Source organism: Chrysemys picta, chromosome 1 (genome assembly GCF_011386835.1).
Source record: "Chrysemys picta bellii isolate R12L10 chromosome 1, ASM1138683v2, whole genome shotgun sequence".
Classification (NCBI taxonomy): Eukaryota; Metazoa; Chordata; order Testudines; family Emydidae; genus Chrysemys; species Chrysemys picta.
In genome coordinates, this window is record NC_088791.1 from 128,895,868 (window position 1) to 128,913,504 (window position 17,637).

A 17,637-nucleotide genomic window follows, 5' to 3' on the forward strand; every position below is an offset into this window, starting at 1 on the left:
TACTAGGTGGGGATAACTTTTCTGGAGCTTATATGTAGAACCCACTCTGTTGCACAGAACTTTCCTTTCCCTAGTTTTATGGGAAAGAAAACTCCCTTCCCACCTTATGTACTCTTACTGCACTTGTGATTGGCTGGCTGTAAATTGGGGACTGGAGACTTTGACTTTGGAATTCATTTCCTCTGGTGGTTCTAGAGACATTTAACATGTATGGCATGGTGCCAGGCCCATTTTTTTGCTCAACTTTTGCCTTAATTGTAAGATTGGTAATTATTTTGTTTTCAGGGAAAGGCTGTTCTTCTTTATATATATATAAAGATGTGTGTGTGTATTTTTCTCTTTCAAATATTGCACCTGCGCCATGTGTTTTTGTAATTAAGCACATTTTATAAATTAACAAATAAATAACTATCCTGACCATTACATCTTAGACAGTGGCAGGACCAAAGAGGCCTGTCATGAGCACTAATGGCTTTCTTTTATTGGAAAATCCTAACTTCTGAGATTGAACTGAAATTTCAACACATTGTCACTGTGATCAACACTAGATGGATAAGATAGACACATACATAGTTGGGGAGATGAAAGAAACATTTGTAGAACTGTTGCTTAAATTTAGTTTGTTTTACTATTGTGATAAAATCTGGAGGCAATATAGACAAATTCACGAGTCTGTTTGCAGATATCTCCCCACAATGCATAACAAGTGGTGCTTTTTTGAATGGATTTGCTTTTATGGCATGGCAGATATTGGGCACTTTTACTCTTTATTAGAGCTGGTCAGAAAATGTTTGGACTTTTTTATGATATTTTTCAGATTTGCGGTTTTTGTTTTCCTGACAAAAATTATTTTTTTGGAAGAAAACACTTTCCAGGAAAATTTTGTGTTTAGTTGAAAACCCAATTTTCCATCCCAAAAGTTTTGACAGAAAACTTTCAACTAGCCGTTCTCGGTATCTCCCATCCTTAATCACAAATAAAAAACAGTTTGGATTTCACCCTAGTCCCCGCTCATCCTAGAAGTGCTCAATTTTGCAAAATTCAGATGAGGTATGATGCAGGACAGGATTAAGGGGCATTGGCAGAGCTCTGTGGGGAGCCTAGGACCGGCATAACAGGAGGCACTGTAGGGCAGGGCTGAAGGGCATTGGCAAAGCTGCATGAGAATGTCAGGACTAGAACAACAAGGAGGTGATGCAAGTCAGGAGTAGGTTGCACTGGCAGAGCTGAGTGAAGGAAATTTACAGAGTTCCTGCCCAGTATACCTGGCTTTAGGCAGAGGCTGTTATTAATTTCTCACTTTCACGAGTCCTGTAATCACACACAAGGGTTTGTTGTTTTTTTAATGGAAAACTGGGAATGGGCCAGGTGAACCCTTTGTGAAATGTGTGTGATGAAGAACATACTGGGAAAATTCCAGGGTTTGAACATTTTGTACTTTAGTACTCAGTTCCTTTGGGCAAAATCTCTTAGGCTGGGGTAGCTAAGTCACAGGTGTAAGAAGAGTATAGTTACGATTTTAAGCCTATCCAGTGATTTAAAGGCTATAGATTTAGTGATCTAGTAGAATGGTTTCCACACCAAGTGTCCCTTACTGCACACAACTCTGTCATCAATAGGATCACTTTTCCACTTGATCACTGTACATAATTTCCATTAACAGTAAGGGCCAACTCTCATTGATTTCTATGGAAGCCTCAGCATCTACAAGATTTCTACCCAAAGTGCCTCAGCATCTACAAGAAAACTAACGATCTTTATATGCCCAGTATCAGCCAGGTTCTAATAGAAACACTAATAGCCCCTTACAGCTGCCTAAACATCCCAGACTAGCAAAAGAAGGGAATGGTAGATCAGAATGACGATCCTGAGCTAGGTTTCAGAGTAGCAGCCGTGTTAGTCTGTATCCGCAAAAAGAACAGGAGTACTTGTGGCACCTTAGAGACTAACACATTTATTAGAGCATAAGCTTTCGTGGACTACAGCCCACCTGGTTTCAATCCTGAGCTACAGAAGGTTTCACAGTGTTGTTTGACTAGGCGTTCGCTTGCATCACTTGCTAAACCAAATCTGATTGCTTCCTTTAAGTCCCCTCTCTTAAGGCGATTTGTAGCCCTATTTTACTTGGTCCTTAGAGCACTCAGTGCTGTGACGCTGGTTCTTTTCTTCATACTCATTCCCAACCACTACAATTAGCTTCATTTTATTATTTTTATTTTGCTACATATGGAATGATACAAATGTTTTAATTATGGACTCCCAGCCACATACTCTGGGCAGTGAGAGAAGCTCTTTATGCCAAGCATTCACAGGCAGGTGATGAGTGCGTCTTGCGTACTTTTGACTCTCTTGCTGTGCTCCCTTCGTTGTTTCACGTTGCTGCGTGAGGAACTTGCCCAGCTAAATGTCTGCTGCCTTCCTGCATCTACTCTTTTTTTTTTTTTTTTTTTTTTTTTACTGTGCTGTGTTCTCTATTGGGTATTCACCCCAGCTTAACTCACAATGACCAGTGGAGAGGGGCCAGTAGGTTCCTTGGCATGTGACCTTCCTCAAGCTTGATTTTCTTTAAGGCTAGTTTCACAGATATCAAATTGATTTTTGTATCCCTCCCTGATGAGGTCTCTCTCATTCTCTTTCCCTCTGCAATCTCCCTCTCCGTTTAACTCTCCACCTGAGGCTGGAGTTGCTCCTAAGGATCATCATCATTTTAACGTCTGTTTTGAAACCAATCCATCCAAAATCAGTAGTGGCCAAGAGTTGCTACGGCCTCATGGCTCTTCACAGCCTATGCAAAGTGAGTTTAACGGTCAGTTCCCAGTTTGTTCCGTTCCCAGTGTGCAGTCGTTCACATCTCTTACAAAAACGCCACCACAACGGCCATTGGTTTGGAACCCCCTGTTGGCAGTCTTTTGTGGAGATATTAAGGGCCAAATGAGCCACAGAGACTGAATTAGCCCCTCATCTCTAGTGGTCCCTCTGAATCAGCATTGAATGACTTGGGATGCTGTGGAGGAAGCTTTCACTGTTGTTGCCTGCACTTGTTCTGTAGCTAAACAGATGGCTTCAGTCACCAGGACTGTCAGTCCAGCAACTTTCCACCCACCCATCCCTACAGGGATCAGATAGGCCAGCAACTTTCCACAACATCCAGTTCACTTTTAAAAAGCTACATGGAAAGGATGGTCTGAGGGTGCATTCCAACACAGGCAGATGTGTTCACGTGTTCATTCTGGCACGAGCTGGTGCAGTGCATGCACAGGGATGTTTAATTTATTAGGGCCAGATTCTGATTCCCTTACACACAGTGAGAAGCACCTTACCGCATTTGGTTTCATTCATTACAGTGGAAGTGCTCACAGAGTAAAGTGCCTTATTCAGTAAGGGCAGCCGGATCTGACCATCAGTGTGTTTTAACTGTGTCAGTTTCCAAATTAAGAGGATGATGAAGGGAATTTGATGTCAAAGTGAGCCCTTTTCTGGTCCTGCTAGGTTTGATAGAGGAGTTGAGAGGGAGTCCTCTGAGATCCATTGCCCTTCACTAAAGGATCCTTATTGCAGCATCCCGTCCCCTGGCGAAGGAGGGGGGATGAAGGTGCCCCTCTCTGGAGCCCGTCAATGTTGCATAATGTTTCCACCAGAGGTTTCAGTAGAGAGCAACGGAGACATTCCTTCTTGCTCCTGGGCTGAGTTCAGTCCCGCTCCAGCTCAGTACACAGACTCAGTTCCCATACAGAAGCACGGCACTGCTATTAGACATCAGGATGAACTCAATGCAATGTCCCTGGTTGCTCTCTCATTTCTCAAGCATCTTTGCTCATCTAGCCCAAGAATGAGCATAATGCATTTGAAAGAATATGTGGCGGTTTAATTTAGGGTTACCATACGTCCTCTTTTTCCCGGACATATCCGGCTTTTCGGCACTCAAACCCCCGTCCGGGGGGAATTGCCAAAAAGCTGAACATGTCCGGGAAAATGGCGGCTCTGCTCCTCCCCTGACTCTTCGGCTCTGTTTAAGAGCTGAGCTGCCCGAGCGCTATGGGCTTCAGGCAGCCCCCTTGCCTCCGGACCCCAGCCGCCGGCCGGGCACTTCCCCTCCCGGGCTCCGGCGGCGCAGGGTCCGGAGGCATGGGGGCTGCCCGAAGCCGGTAGCACTGGGGCAGCTCGGCTCTTAAATAGAGCCGAAGAGTCAGGGGAGGAGCAGAGCCTCCGCGGCTCTGCTCCTCCTCTGACTCTTCGGCTCTGTTTAAGAGCTGGGCATGGGGGCTGCCCAAAGCCGGTAGCGCTCGGGCAGCCCGGCTCTTAAACAGAGCTGCCCGAAGCCCCCATGCCTCCGGAGCCCGGGAGGGGAAGTGCCCGGCCGGGGGTGCAGGGTCCGGAGGCAAGGGGGCTGCCCGAAGCCCAAGCACTACCGGCTTCACGGTTTGCCGGGCAGCCTCCAGACCCTGCGCCCCCAGCTGGGTGCTTCCCCTCCCGGGCTCCAGCTGCGCTGGGGAAGCGCCGGCTGGGGGTGCAGGGTCTGGGGGCTGCCCAGCAAACCGTGAAACCGGTAGCGCTTGGGCAGCCCTTTCCGCGTGGCTGGGAGTGGGAGGGAGGAGGGGGCGGAGTTAGGGCGGGGAAGGGGCGGAGTTGGGGCGGGGCTGGGGCTGGGGAAATGGGCGGGGCCAGGGGCCGTGGAGGGTCCTCTTTTTTTGTTTATTAGATATGGTAACCCTATTTAATTGGGCAGCCCGTAGAAAACAGGGCACTGTATATGACATGGGCCAGGTATGGGGGAAGCAGTCGTAACTAAATGGGTTTTCCTTCGGTTGTGGTTAATGGATGTTAGGTCCCATCTATGCTCACTGAACATTCTTCCTTAAGCACAGTTTAAACTGAGGTCACTAGGCAGGATCATAGACCAGGCCATGGTTTTTGAACAATGTTTGAGCAATGTAGCAATGTGGGCCTTTCCATATCAATTGGCCAAACTCAAAACCATCTCTGGCCACAATATACTTTAAACCCATTTTGAAGCCCCATTATTAAACTTTGTTTTTCATCCAGTGCAGTCAGAGCATAGCCTAGATCTGTAGGTTTCATTTCCTCCTGCCGTTTCATTGTTCCTAACCTAACTAGCTACACAAATACATTTTTCTTGTTTATGACCTCAGGTGTGTGAATCATAAATAAATTCCAGGCAGGCATAGCTTCTTCCTAGGCCTTCACAAGGAAACTGCTGGCTGCTGGCAAATCATGTAGGTGCCCATTTGGGGGGGCAGAGGAGTCAGTTTAAGGTCACTGAGCCAGTGCTGACTGGAATTTCATCTTCCCAGCAATAGAGCATTGTATGTTAAGGCTTTTGCATGGGTCGGTGCTGATCCCTCTACTGCAGCTTGTATGGATTCCAGGGTAGGCAAGGAGCCCATATATTCCTTTCTGCCTGAATAGAAGCTTCAAAGGGCAGTTCTCCCTTGACAGGAGGAGAGAGCAAGGAGAACAAGCCTTCTTAAAGGAGCAGAGTGAATGAGTGAACAAATAAGACAGTCACATTTACCTGTTTTGATTGTTGACATGTGCCTAACAGTTTCCTGCTCTTATCGCCTGAGGCTATTGGCAAACAGGGCTGAAATTTGAGCTTTGTTTTTCTAGATAAAAACCGGTTAGCCTTTGCTCTCTGTTGTATGCAGGGCTGTTATAGCCATGTTGGTCCCAGGATATTAGAGAGACAAGGTGGGTGAGGTAATATCTTTTATTGGACCAACTTCTGTTGGTGAGAGAGACAAGCTCTGTGTAAGCTTGAAAGCTCACCGACAGAAGCTGGTCCAGTAAAAGATATTACTTCACCCACCTTGTTTGCTCTTTGTAGCTTTCTACTCCGAAAACTATGGCCTTCATCAGCCAAAATCAGTTTATTTTATGTTAATTGAAGCAAATGTTTTGGTTTGTGGATGTTAACAACCCTTTCAGATGGTATTCTAAATCCATGCTTTCTGAGCTCTCCTTCATTTTAAGGAAAAACAACGAGGAGTCCTTTTGGCACCTTAGAGACTAACAAATTTATTTGGGCATAAGCTTTCGTGGGCTAGAACCCACTTCATCAGATGCATGAACCTTTAATTTTAAGGGACGCTGCTAGTGTCAAAAGGTCCACCCAAACTGTTTTTTCCAGCATCAGATGCTCTAAAAGTTTTCATCTGGAATGATCCTACAAGAGAAAAATCTTGGTGGAGACACTTCTAGAGGGTTTATAGGTTGTGGAAGCAGAGAAAGAACTGACAGGAAGGGGATGCAATACATGACAGTTCGTTAGCAAGAGTCAGGCTAACTGTAACCCTGATAACGCGAGATTTGTAGAAGCGATGATTGTGTGAGGTGGGTGAGAAAGAACTGTGTAAGAAGCCATTATGACCTGGTATAGATAAGGTGTAGAAGACCTTGTGTAGATGGTGATCACAGTGGTGATCGGGTGAAATTTAGGCTATCAGTCAAAACTTCCTGCCAGTGAAGCATTAGGCTGTGATATTCACAAGGTGATCTAACAGGGTTTTTTTTTTTTTCCATCTCTGATTTCTACAACTCTATGACTAATGTATCCAGTACTCGTCCCATGTCTTGAGCCACTCTGCTGCTGGCTCTGGGCTTCAATTTTAAGTTACAGGGCCTGCAGGCAGAGTAACATGAAAGACAAAACATGTATCCAGGTCTTTGTAACATATGCACAGAAACAAAGCTGTTAGGCCTAACAAAGACACGTCCCCCATTAAGCTGCCATGTGTGAAGTTTCTCTTGCCACCCTCTCTGATTTCCTACTATTAATGGAGGGCTTCCCACCTACGTGGCTTTGACGCTCACACTATTAAATTACTGTAGGAAAGCCAGGTTATGTTGGCTTAGGACAAATTTATGTTCAGTTTTGAAGGTAGCACAAAGGGAAATGAATAATAATAATAACTTGTACTTATATAACACCTTTCATCAAGGGATCTTAAAATGCTTTGCAAACAATAACTGTAATTCTTTTTAAAGGTGAGGATACTGAGGTTCTGGGAGAACAGATCACTTGTCCAAGGTCACACAGGAAACTCGTTGGAGAGTTAGTACTAGAACGGAGATGTCCTAACCACTAGTTTCCTACTCTCATAGACAACACTCCTTCCCTCTCAGATATAATGAAGACTATGTTAAAATGTGTCAATGATTTTTTTGTAGATTCATAGAGGTGTGGTCCAGAACACACTACATCTAGTATGACCTCCTGTATATCACAGGCCATTAAATTTCACTCAGGGGGAACCCAATAACTTGTGCTAGAGCATATTTTCCAGAAACGCACTGAATCTTGAGTTAGGTCCTGTGGTTCTGTCACACTCATCATGATCTATGTTTTTCACCTTTTCTCCCCAGACAACTTTGTCCAGAGACCTTCAAGACCATCAGCAGAAACGGTCCATCACAACCCCCCAACCATTGAACTGTTGCATCGTTCTAGATCGCCTATCACCACCAATCATCGACCGTCACCAGACCCCGAGCAGCGGTCGCTGAAGTCTCCATTGGACAACACTATCCGCCGCCTCTCCCCAGCTGATAGGGTCCCAGGGACAAGGCATCACCAAGAGAACAACCATCAAGAGCCCTACCCTCTCTCAGTGTCTCCTATAGAAAACAACCACTGCCCGCCTCCTCCTGAAGTACTACAGAAGCCTTCCAGCCCCCGCCAAGAGAACACCAGGGTCATCCAGCTGATGCCCAGCCCCATCATGCACCCTTTGATACTGAACCCCAGGCATTCTGTAGAATTCAAACCATCACGGTTGTCTGAGGATGGGCTACACAGGGAGGTAAAGCCTATCAATTTGTCCCACCGGGAAGAGTTAGCATACATGAACCACATCATGGTGTCCGTCTCCCCTCCTGAGGAGCATGCAATGCCAATTGGAAGAATAGCAGGTAAGCAATATTCTCTAGCCCATGGTCTTCATTCAGAGTCTGCCACGCACTAATCTAATGAACCATGTAATATCATTAGGAAGGACCTTTTGAGCTTCCTTTGGGCTTTTATAATCTTACAAAAGGGTACAAGCATCTTGTAAGCCTCACAACTTCCATTGCAGAGGCTGGTAAGTATTACTGAAACCAATTATACAGGTAGGTAAGCAGAGGTGCAGAGTCACTTGCTCAAGATCACATAGCAAGTAATCAGTGGCAGAACTAGGATTAGAATGCTGGAGTCCTGTCTCCTAGTCCCCAGCTCTATCCACTCCCAATTAGTTTTAAAATAAAACTCTTTGAAATAGAGCTTGCCCTAATGGAGTAGTTAATGGGCCTCTGAATGGTGAGAAACAAATGTTCTAAAATGGTCCAGGGAGGGGAAAGCCCCATCAACAGTGCAGCAAAGTTGGAATGTCTGAAATAAAAAGTTTTATGATAATGTTAATGACCCGTTCTGCAGTTTCCACAAGTCAATTAATGACTGGACAGCACTTTAAAAGCCTTTGTCTTTATCTCAGACCCTTAATTCCTTTTGCCAGACATTTACTGACCAGTAAAAACCTCAAAATGGCTCATAATTACTGACATAATGCCTTCACTGTGGGGGAGGTGGGTAAGGGAGGAACGTTCATCTCCAAATTCTACAATTGCCACTGCTCTATTATCTGACCAAAAGGAACAGTTGGCAACCTGTGTGACACTTAACCCACTGTCCTTCTTTACAGATTCAAATTTACCTCCATCCCACACAAACCTCAGGCATTGTCTCACTTTTGTTATCGTAAATAATTGACATCACATCTGCTGAATCAGGAAACTGAGGTTACAGAAAATGTTTTTTGTGCGTAAAAGAGAACTGTAAATAGATCAAGGTGGGGGGAAATCCAACCGCTTTAGAAATATATGCTGAATGCCCCAAATAACCAAGTGAAGAGGACATTCCACACGTTTATGCTAACATAAAACTTACTTCAGAAAATAAATGTCAGGTTTGCAATGTCTAGGCCCAGTGAGGGGCACAGGCTTGTATTTGGTATCAAACCTCTGAGTTGTCCCTCATTTTAAGGCCTCACTGAGTCCCAAAATTCCTTGCAACAGATTTGGGAGCCTCTTCACTTTTATTGTTAATAATTACATCAGAAACAAGGAATAATTGATTAATGAATTTTAAGGTCAAAAGGTATGATTATGATCATCTAACCTAGTACATAACGTAGAGCATAGACCCTCACCCTGTTGAAAGAGAAGTTGTAGAATCATTTACATTCCAAGAATGAATCCCACCGTATTTTAAGTTTCCTGTCTGAATGACTTTCTTATATCTCTTCTTTTGGGTGTCATCATACATTCTGTCTCACATTTGGCCTGTAGCAGGTTGACAGGTATGCTTGGTGTAATGTCAGAGCAGGCACTCTGCTGGTGACATTGTCATAGCACTCTACCTTCCTGGAGACTTCAGGCTGTGCAATGGGGTGAGGGAAATCTTAAGATTTGGGTTGGGTTTGTTTGTTTGAATAGTGTGCATTCTCTAAAATAGTTTTTAAGTTCTAAAATAAGATATAGTAAAACTTTGGAAAACTCTGTAATGTTTTAAAATAAAACAAAATTCCCTGTACTAACGTCAGCCAGCTCTGGTCTCGTATAGGTTCTGTGATGGGTGTGATATCCCCAAAAGAAAGCATGCTGGGCACTGCAACAAACGTCAGCACTGGTGTTGTGTACTTTGCTCTTTACCCAACAAACATAATGTAAAGGAACTACCTAGGTGCAATGGGGTCAAAATAACCATGTTTTTGATTATATACAACATGCAAGGCCCTAGCTATGTATATACTGTGATGCTCTGGCAAATTTGGATAGTTTCTGAAACACAGGGAGGGCCACTACAGGCTCACAAACCCTTTACAGTGGATACTTCTGAATTCCTGTTCACTACAGCCAGATACTACTCAGTGCAAAAGCACAAATGGCCTAAGGTTATACCTATGGAAGTCAAAGGAAGTAAATTTCACTATTAACTTCAATGAGAGCATCACTGGGCCCCTAATAGAAAATGTTCTGGTAATAATATGTTCCTTCTACCTGTCTGGAGTACTTGGCATAAAGTCATTTAATTTTTTACACAATCTGTTTCTATGTCAAGATTAACCCTTTACGTCAAGATTAACCCCTTATCAGTTTGAGTTTCCCTCTCTTCATAATACTACCAGTGTCAGGTTAGGTGCTTGGTATGTTGAGAGATATGCTGCTTTGACTTAACAAAAGAACCTTGAGAATTATAATAATAATATCATCTAACTTTTATATGGCACTTTTCTTCACTAGATTGCAAAGCACTTTACAGAGGAGGTCGATATCTACTCAATTCTATATAGGTTTTTTACTACGCTCATCACCATAGTACCTGAGCATCTTTCTACAGATGGGGAAACTGAGGCAAAGATAGGTGAAATGACTTACCCAAGACCACCCAGCAGCCTTAGTGGCAGAGCTGGGAATAGAACCCTGAGTCCCAGTGCAGTGCCCTATCCACTAGGCCACAATGCCTTCCCAATATATACTCCCCAAAGCAACACTGAGGAATTCCAGAAAGCCATCCTAAATCCTTAGTGTTGTGAGTAGGTTAGTGAACAAAGGAGGGTCTTCTCAACTATTCACAAATAGATAAGGGCCTTACTACTGCATAACATGAAAAAAGGGCAAACAGCTTCAGAAGGGGTAGAGTTGACCCATGGTGACTATCTAGGCAAATATGGCATTTTTGCATGAAGAAATTGATTTTGCAGGTGATCGTTGTGTCCCTGTATGCGCAGGAAGAATCCATTACCCCTATGTGTAGGTGCTAGTGCATAAAAAATGTCTGTGCAACTGTGAGCATGCTCTGTGCCCACAAGTAGCGGCTGGGAGTCTGCAAATGAATCTGTTAAAATAGAGACCGCTCTAAAAAAATGTCATCCCCAAAATAAAAACATATTTAAATTTTAAAATATCAGAGGCCAAATTCTACCCTGGTTTACACCCTCCCACTACCGTGAGTTTGCAAAAGGTGGGAATCAGAGCAGAATTTGGCCCTAAACCCTCCTCATTTAAAATTTAACACTCCCTATCCACCCAAAAAAGAAAAAAAACCTATACACAGTTATTTGTTGCTGAAAAGAAAATGTTGTTTTCCTTTGCCATTATCCACAAACATCCTGTTTTCAGAAACCCAATCAATAGAATGCTGGATAGTCTGTCAGACAAAATAATGACCTCCACCTGCTGGATGATTAATCTGTTTTACAAATTTGTGTAACATCATTTCTCAAAACAGTAATTTGACTGATGATAAAATACTTTCTCTTTTCAGCAACTGTAGGGCCCAACTCTCGTCTGCTGCTCTGAAAGGGTAAAGAGTTCTTAAAGTGGGCATATGCTACACTTACACTCCATTTAAGGCCCCATTATGCTACCAAGAGTGTAAAGAGGCCTTAATTTGCAAGAAAATGAGGTCCATCTATCTTCTATTTATGCAAAACATGGGCATATTTCTCACGGTCGCTGGTGTAAATCAGGAATAACTCCACTGAAGTCAATAGAGCCACATAAGTGTATAAATAGTGTGAGATCAGAATCAAACCCTATAGCTGTATCTGTAGTTTTATTTTATTTTTTTACATGTTTCAGTGAGACACGTCAATATTCAATAGACTGTGTAAAATTAATCCTGTGAGTGTATAATAAAAAACAGAGCTTTAAAAGCTCTGGAGTTAATACTTATTCAAATATACTGGGAAGGTCTGTTATCAAACGATTTACAGCTAGATTGTGCTTTAAAGGCACTGCCACATGGCATGGGGGATGATCAGGGGGCAGTGTCTTGGCGGGAGCTCCTGCAAGCATTGTGCCTATGGGAGACACAATACCTGTGTTGGGAGCCTGGGCCACTGCAGGATAAAATCCTAGCACTCTTGAAGTCAATGGGACTTGTGTTATTAACATCAACACCAAGATTTTATGCCCAGCTACATGGATTGAGAACTGGTTAAAAGATAGGGAGCAAAGAATAGGAATAAATGGTAGATTTTCAGAATGGAGAGGGGTAACTAGTGGTGTTCCCCAAGGGTTAGTCCTAGGACTAATCCTATTCAACTTATTCATAAAGGATCTGGAGAAAGGGGTAAACAGTGAGGTGGCAAAGTTTGCAGATGATACGAAACTGCTCAAGATAGTTAAGACCAAAGCAGACTGTGAAGAACTTCAAAAAGATCTCACAAAACTAAGTGATTGGGCAACAAAATGGCAAATGAAATTTAATGTGGATAAATGTAAAGTAATGCACATTGGGAAAAATAACCCCAACTATACATACAATATGATGGGGGATAATTTAGCTACAACTAACCAGGAAAGAAATCTTGGAGTCATTGTGGATAGTTCTCTGAAGAGGTCCACGCAGTGTGCAGCGGCAGTCAAAAAAGCAAAAAGGATGTTAGGAATCATTCAAAAAGGGATAGAGAATAAGGCAGAGAATATCTTATTGCCCTTATATAAATCCATGGTACGCCCACATCTTGAATACTGCATACAGATGTGGTCTCCTCATCTCAAAAAAGATATACTGGCATTAGAAAAGGTTCAGAGAAGGGCAACTAAAATGATTAGGGGTTTGGAACAGGTCCCATATGAGGAGAGATTAAAGAAGCTAGGACTTTTCAGCTTGGAAAAAAGGAGACTAAGGGGGGATATGATAGAGGTATATAAAATCACGAGTGGTGTGGAGAAAGTGAATAAGGAAAAGTTATTTACTTGTTCCCATAATATAATAACTAGGGGCCACCAAATGAAATTAATGGGCAGCAGGTTTAAAACAAATAAAAGGAAATTCTTCAAACAGCGCACATATCAACCTGTGGAACTCCTTGCCTGAGGAGGTTGTGAAGGCTAGGACTATAACAGGGTTTAAAAGAGAACTAGATAAATTCATCGAGGTTAAGTCCATTAATGGCTATTAGCCAGGATGGGTAAGGAATGGTGTCCGTAGCCTCTATTTGTCAGAGGGTGGAGATGGATGGCAGCAGAGAGATCACTTGATCATTACCTGTTAGGTTCACTCCCTCTGGGGCACCTGGCATTGGTCACTGTCAATAGACAGGATACTGGGCTGGATGGACCTTTGGTCTGACCCAGAAAGGCCATTCTCATGTTAACTATTCCAGAATAACTCCCTTGTGTGGACACTGTTCTGGAATGAAAGTGTTTTTATTCTGGAATAATTACTCTGCTTTCTGAATGAAGTAGACAGTCACTGTTATTTTGCAACAGAGTGTCCATGCAGGGAGATATTGCAGAATAATTATGCTGGAATAGCTATTCTAGTCAGTTTCCCTGTGAAGACAAGCCCTCCGGCTCTCCATTCAATTATGTACTTAGCTGTCAGATATGATTGCTGCTCCTCCCCTCTCCAGCTCACCTTGCCACTGAGCAAGTGAAAGTGTTAACTTCATTGTGCAAACTGAGATGCTAGACAGTGAACTGTCTTGCAAGCTGTAACTCAGTGATCTTCTTTTCTTTGCAAGAGAGAAATGTTGACAGTTCAAGCTATTCAGATTTGACTCTGCAATCTATACCCTTATCTACATGAGGGACATTTTTGAAAAACTACTCACAGTTGTACCAGTGTAGCAGTGTGAGAGCCTGACTTCACGCAGGGTTTTGGCTGCCAACTCAATTTTCAGCACTGTGTTGATTAGATTTCCTCCCAGCAGGGTTAGACGGCCCAGTACTGAGCAGCTAGTGTTTACACTAAGACCTGGTCTTCACTGCCAAAAGAGGTGTATTGTTTTTACCTCAGGGGTAATTAACTTTCCTGAGCTATCCTGAGGTAAAAACATAGTAAAGACCAGACACTGCAGTTTTACTGTAAGGTAAATTGTGAGGTTAACAGCCTTATGTCCCATCCACAAATTACCTCACCTAAAACTGAAGTGCCTTATCTTCACTTTGTTTTTAACCTCAAGCTACCTCGCATGTGTTAGTTACCATCAAGTAAAAAATACCCCCTTTTTAGCAGTGAAAACAATGCCTAATGTTGCTAACACCACTGCAGAAGAATCACTTTTATCAAGGACGTGGCCTGTGACTCTTTCCCCTCAACTGTGCCATCCAACGAAAAGATCGTTGGCCTTGTTTAAATACTTGCCATTGAATTATAGACTTAAGAGCCTGATTCTGAGGGCAGGTCTACACTACAAACTTGCACCAATGCAGCTGCGCCACTGTAGCACTTCTGGTAAAGATGCTCTAAGCCGATGGGAGATCTCCTGTCGGCTTAATGACTATCTCCACGAGAGGCGGTAGCTATGTCAATGGGAGAAGCTCTCCGGGCTTAGCACTGTCTACACAGGGGGTTACGGTCGGATTAACTACGTCACTTAGGCCTGGTCTACACTAGGCGTTTATGTCGAAGTTAGCGCCGTTAAATCGAATTAACCCTGCACCCGTCCACACTGCGATGCTATTTAGTTCGACATAGAGGTCTCTTTAATTCGACTTCTGTACTCCTCCCCGACGAGGGGAGTAGCGCTAAATTCGACATGGCCATGTCGAATTAGGCTAGGTGTGGATGGAAATCGACGCTAATAGCTCCGGGAGCTATCCCACAGTGCACCACTCTGTTGACGCTCTGGACAGCAGTGCGAGCTCGGATGCTCTGACCAGCCACACAGGAAAAGCCCCGGGAAAATTTGAATTTGAATTCCTTTTCCTGTCTGGCCAGTTTGAATCTCATTTCCTGTCTGGACATCGTGGCGAGCACAGCAGCACTGGCAACGATGCAGAGCTCTCCAGCAGTGATGGCCATGCAGTCTGTGAATAGAAAGAGAGCCCCAGCATGGACTGATCGTGAAGTCTTGGATCTCATCGCTGTGTGGGGCGATGAGTCCGTGCTTTCCGAGCTGCGATCCAAAAGAAGGAATGCAAAGATCTACGAGAAGATCTCTAAAGACATGGCAGAGAGAGGATACAGCCGGGATGCAACGCAGTGCCGCGTGAAAATCAAGGAGCTGAGACAAGGCTACCAGAAGACCAAAGAGGCAAACGGACGCTCCGGATCCCATCCCCAGACATCCCGTTTCTACGAGGCACTGCATTCCATCCTCGGTGCTGCCGCCACCACTACCCCACCAGTGACCGTGGACTCTGAGGATGGGATACTGTCCACGGCCGGTTCCTCAGACATGTTAGGGGACGGGGAAGATGAGGAAGGAGATGAGGAGGGCGAGGCAGTTGGCAGCTCTCACAACGCTGATTTCCCCGACAGCCAGGATCTCTTCATCACCCTTACAGAGATCCCCTACGAAGCGTCCCCAGCCATTACCCCGGACACAGAATCTGGTGAAGGATCAGCCAGTAAGTGTTGTAAACATCTAAACATTTATTTTTAACAAAACAGGAATATTAACAATTAAAAGAATGGGTTGTTCATGATTAGTGTGCCCTAGGCGCTTAACGGTTTAGTAAGGGGCAGTGCAAGTTTTGAAAAGAAATCTAGCAATGTCCGGTTTTCAGTGATTGTCCTGCACAAGCCGCTCTACTGTGTATTCCCTGCTACTGCAGCTACAGTAAAATGCGGTCTATATGTGCGGGGATAGAGCAGTAATCCTCCTGGGACATCTCGATGAAGCTCTCCTGGAGGTAACTTGAAAGCCGTTGCATGAGGTTCTTGGGGAGAGCGGCCTTATTGGGTCCTCCGAAGTACGACACGTTGCCGCGCCACGAGATTATCAGGTACTCGGGGATCATTGCTCTGCACAGCAGGGCGGCATACGGCCCTGGTCTTTGGAGGCTTTCCCGGAGCATTCTCTCTTTGTCGCTCTCGGAGATCCTCATCAGGGTGATGTCGGCCATGGTGACCTGCTTTTAATTAGGTAGGGGAATGTTAGTGTTGGGACTGCTTTCCCGTTCCTTTACAGAACTGTCACCGCTGGTTTGCAGCCACGCGGTGGAGGCGGGAGAGGGGCAGCCGAAAGGGATCGTTCCCGGGGACAGCCGCGAGGGGGTGGGACAGGGGCAGAGTTCCCGCTTGCCGGATTGCTGGCAGCAGGGACTGACATTGATTTAAATGTGAAATGAGGCCAGTGGTAATATAAAAGTTTTAAACTGCCACAAGTGTACGGCTTACCATGTCTGCCTGCAACAGAAATTCCGTTGTGCTGCCTCGCTTCTCAAATGTGCTGTTCAAGACCCCAGGCACAGAATGCGAAGGCCGAGAATTCGACCTTGTGCTGAGTGCGCATGTGAAAGGTGCTGTGCATGGTCTTGTTCACAGAGAAAGACTATGTTCTTTGTTCACAACTACATTTATCTTTCAGAGGAATTCACTCCCTTTTTCCCATTTCCACAGCCCCGTCTGCGACTGTCTCACAACCTAGCCTGGAATCACACTCCCAGAGGCTAGCGCGGATTAGGCGTAGGAAGAAGAGGACACGGGAGGACATGTTCTCTGAGCTTATGGCCTCTTCCCAAGCCCAGGCAGCACAGCAGACCCAGTGGCGGGAGAACTTGACCCGAATGCACCAAGCCAACATGGATCGGGAGGAGAGGTGGCGGCAGGAAGACCAGCAGGCGACTCTAACGCTGCTTGGACTACTGAGGGAGCAAACGGACACACTCCGGCGCCTTGTGGATGTTCTGCAGGAACGGAGGCAGGAGGACAGAGCCCCGCTGCAGTCCATCTCTAACCGCCCTCCCCCGCCACCAAGTCCCATACCCACCTCACCCAAAGTGCAAAGAAGGAGAGGCGGCAGAGTCCCTGCTAACTCTCACTCCACCCCTGCAGAGAGCTCTAGTAGCAGAAGGCTCTCATTTCCCAAAATTTGAAAAGTTCTTTCCTTCCCGCCTGACACAAGCCCACGTCCAAGTTTCACCTCCCAATGCCATGTGTAGTTGATAATAAAAAATTCGTTTCTGTTAACTACTGTTTCAATCATGTTCTTTTGGAGGAGGAGGGGAAAGGGGGTTGGAAATTGGACAGGACAGTCTCCTTTGGCAGGGTACATAGTCGGGGGCAGGCACAGCAGCAGGGCACATACACAGTGCAGTGATGCAGTGACTAGTTGCCCCGGTTAGTCTGGGAGGTTGTTTTGATGTAATGTTGGGGGGGGTGGGTTGCTCTGTGACTTTGTGGCGGGGGAGGGCAGTTACAGATCTTAAGCGCCGGTCCTTAGACAGGATCACAGAGCCACACAGCATGGGATCTGTAACCGTCCTCCCCCTGCCACAAAGTCAAATAGACCTCCCATACACACAGTCCCGATCAGGAGGGGTGACAGGCTCCGTTGAAACAAGCATCCCACCGCAGCGGAGCCTGTCAATCCTTGAGTTTAGAAGCTGCATTCGCATCACAACACTAGACCCGCCCCGCACCACAGTCTGCGTCCCAGTTTTAAAAAATTCCCGCTAAAACAGTATTAAAGAAAACGGTGTGCTTTAACAAAGTAGAACTATTTTTATTTCGACACGTGTGTTGGAGGGGGGGTGAAGGGGGTATGTAACTGGATAGGATAGTCAACATTACCTGGGTAAAGAAACGGGGGCAGGTTTAGCTTCTCAGTACACAAACTATAAAATCACAGGTTACCCTGCTCACTCAGGAACTTTGCTTTCAAAGCCTCCCGGATGCACAGC

General features: G+C 45.0%; 2 protein-coding genes across 9 annotated transcripts in view; both read left to right on the forward strand.

The window, feature by feature from the left end:
* ETV6 (ETS variant transcription factor 6) overlaps positions 1-17,637 on the forward strand; it is a 177,118-nt gene that overhangs the window by 139,148 nt on the left and 20,333 nt on the right. For all 8 annotated transcript variants that reach the window (XM_065584037.1, XM_065584047.1, XM_065584052.1 and 5 more), the window contains one exon: positions 7,384-7,929. In XM_065584037.1, the coding sequence (XP_065440109.1) occupies positions 7,384-7,929 (546 nt within the window). The remainder of the gene's footprint in view (positions 1-7,383; positions 7,930-17,637) is intronic.
* LOC135981457 (uncharacterized) lies at positions 14,386-16,924 on the forward strand. Its single transcript, XM_065584090.1, has 2 exons — positions 14,386-15,360; positions 16,355-16,924. Exons 1-2 carry the CDS (start codon positions 14,784-14,786, stop codon positions 16,828-16,830), a joined length of 1,053 nt encoding a protein of 350 aa, XP_065440162.1. The 5' UTR covers positions 14,386-14,783; the 3' UTR covers positions 16,831-16,924.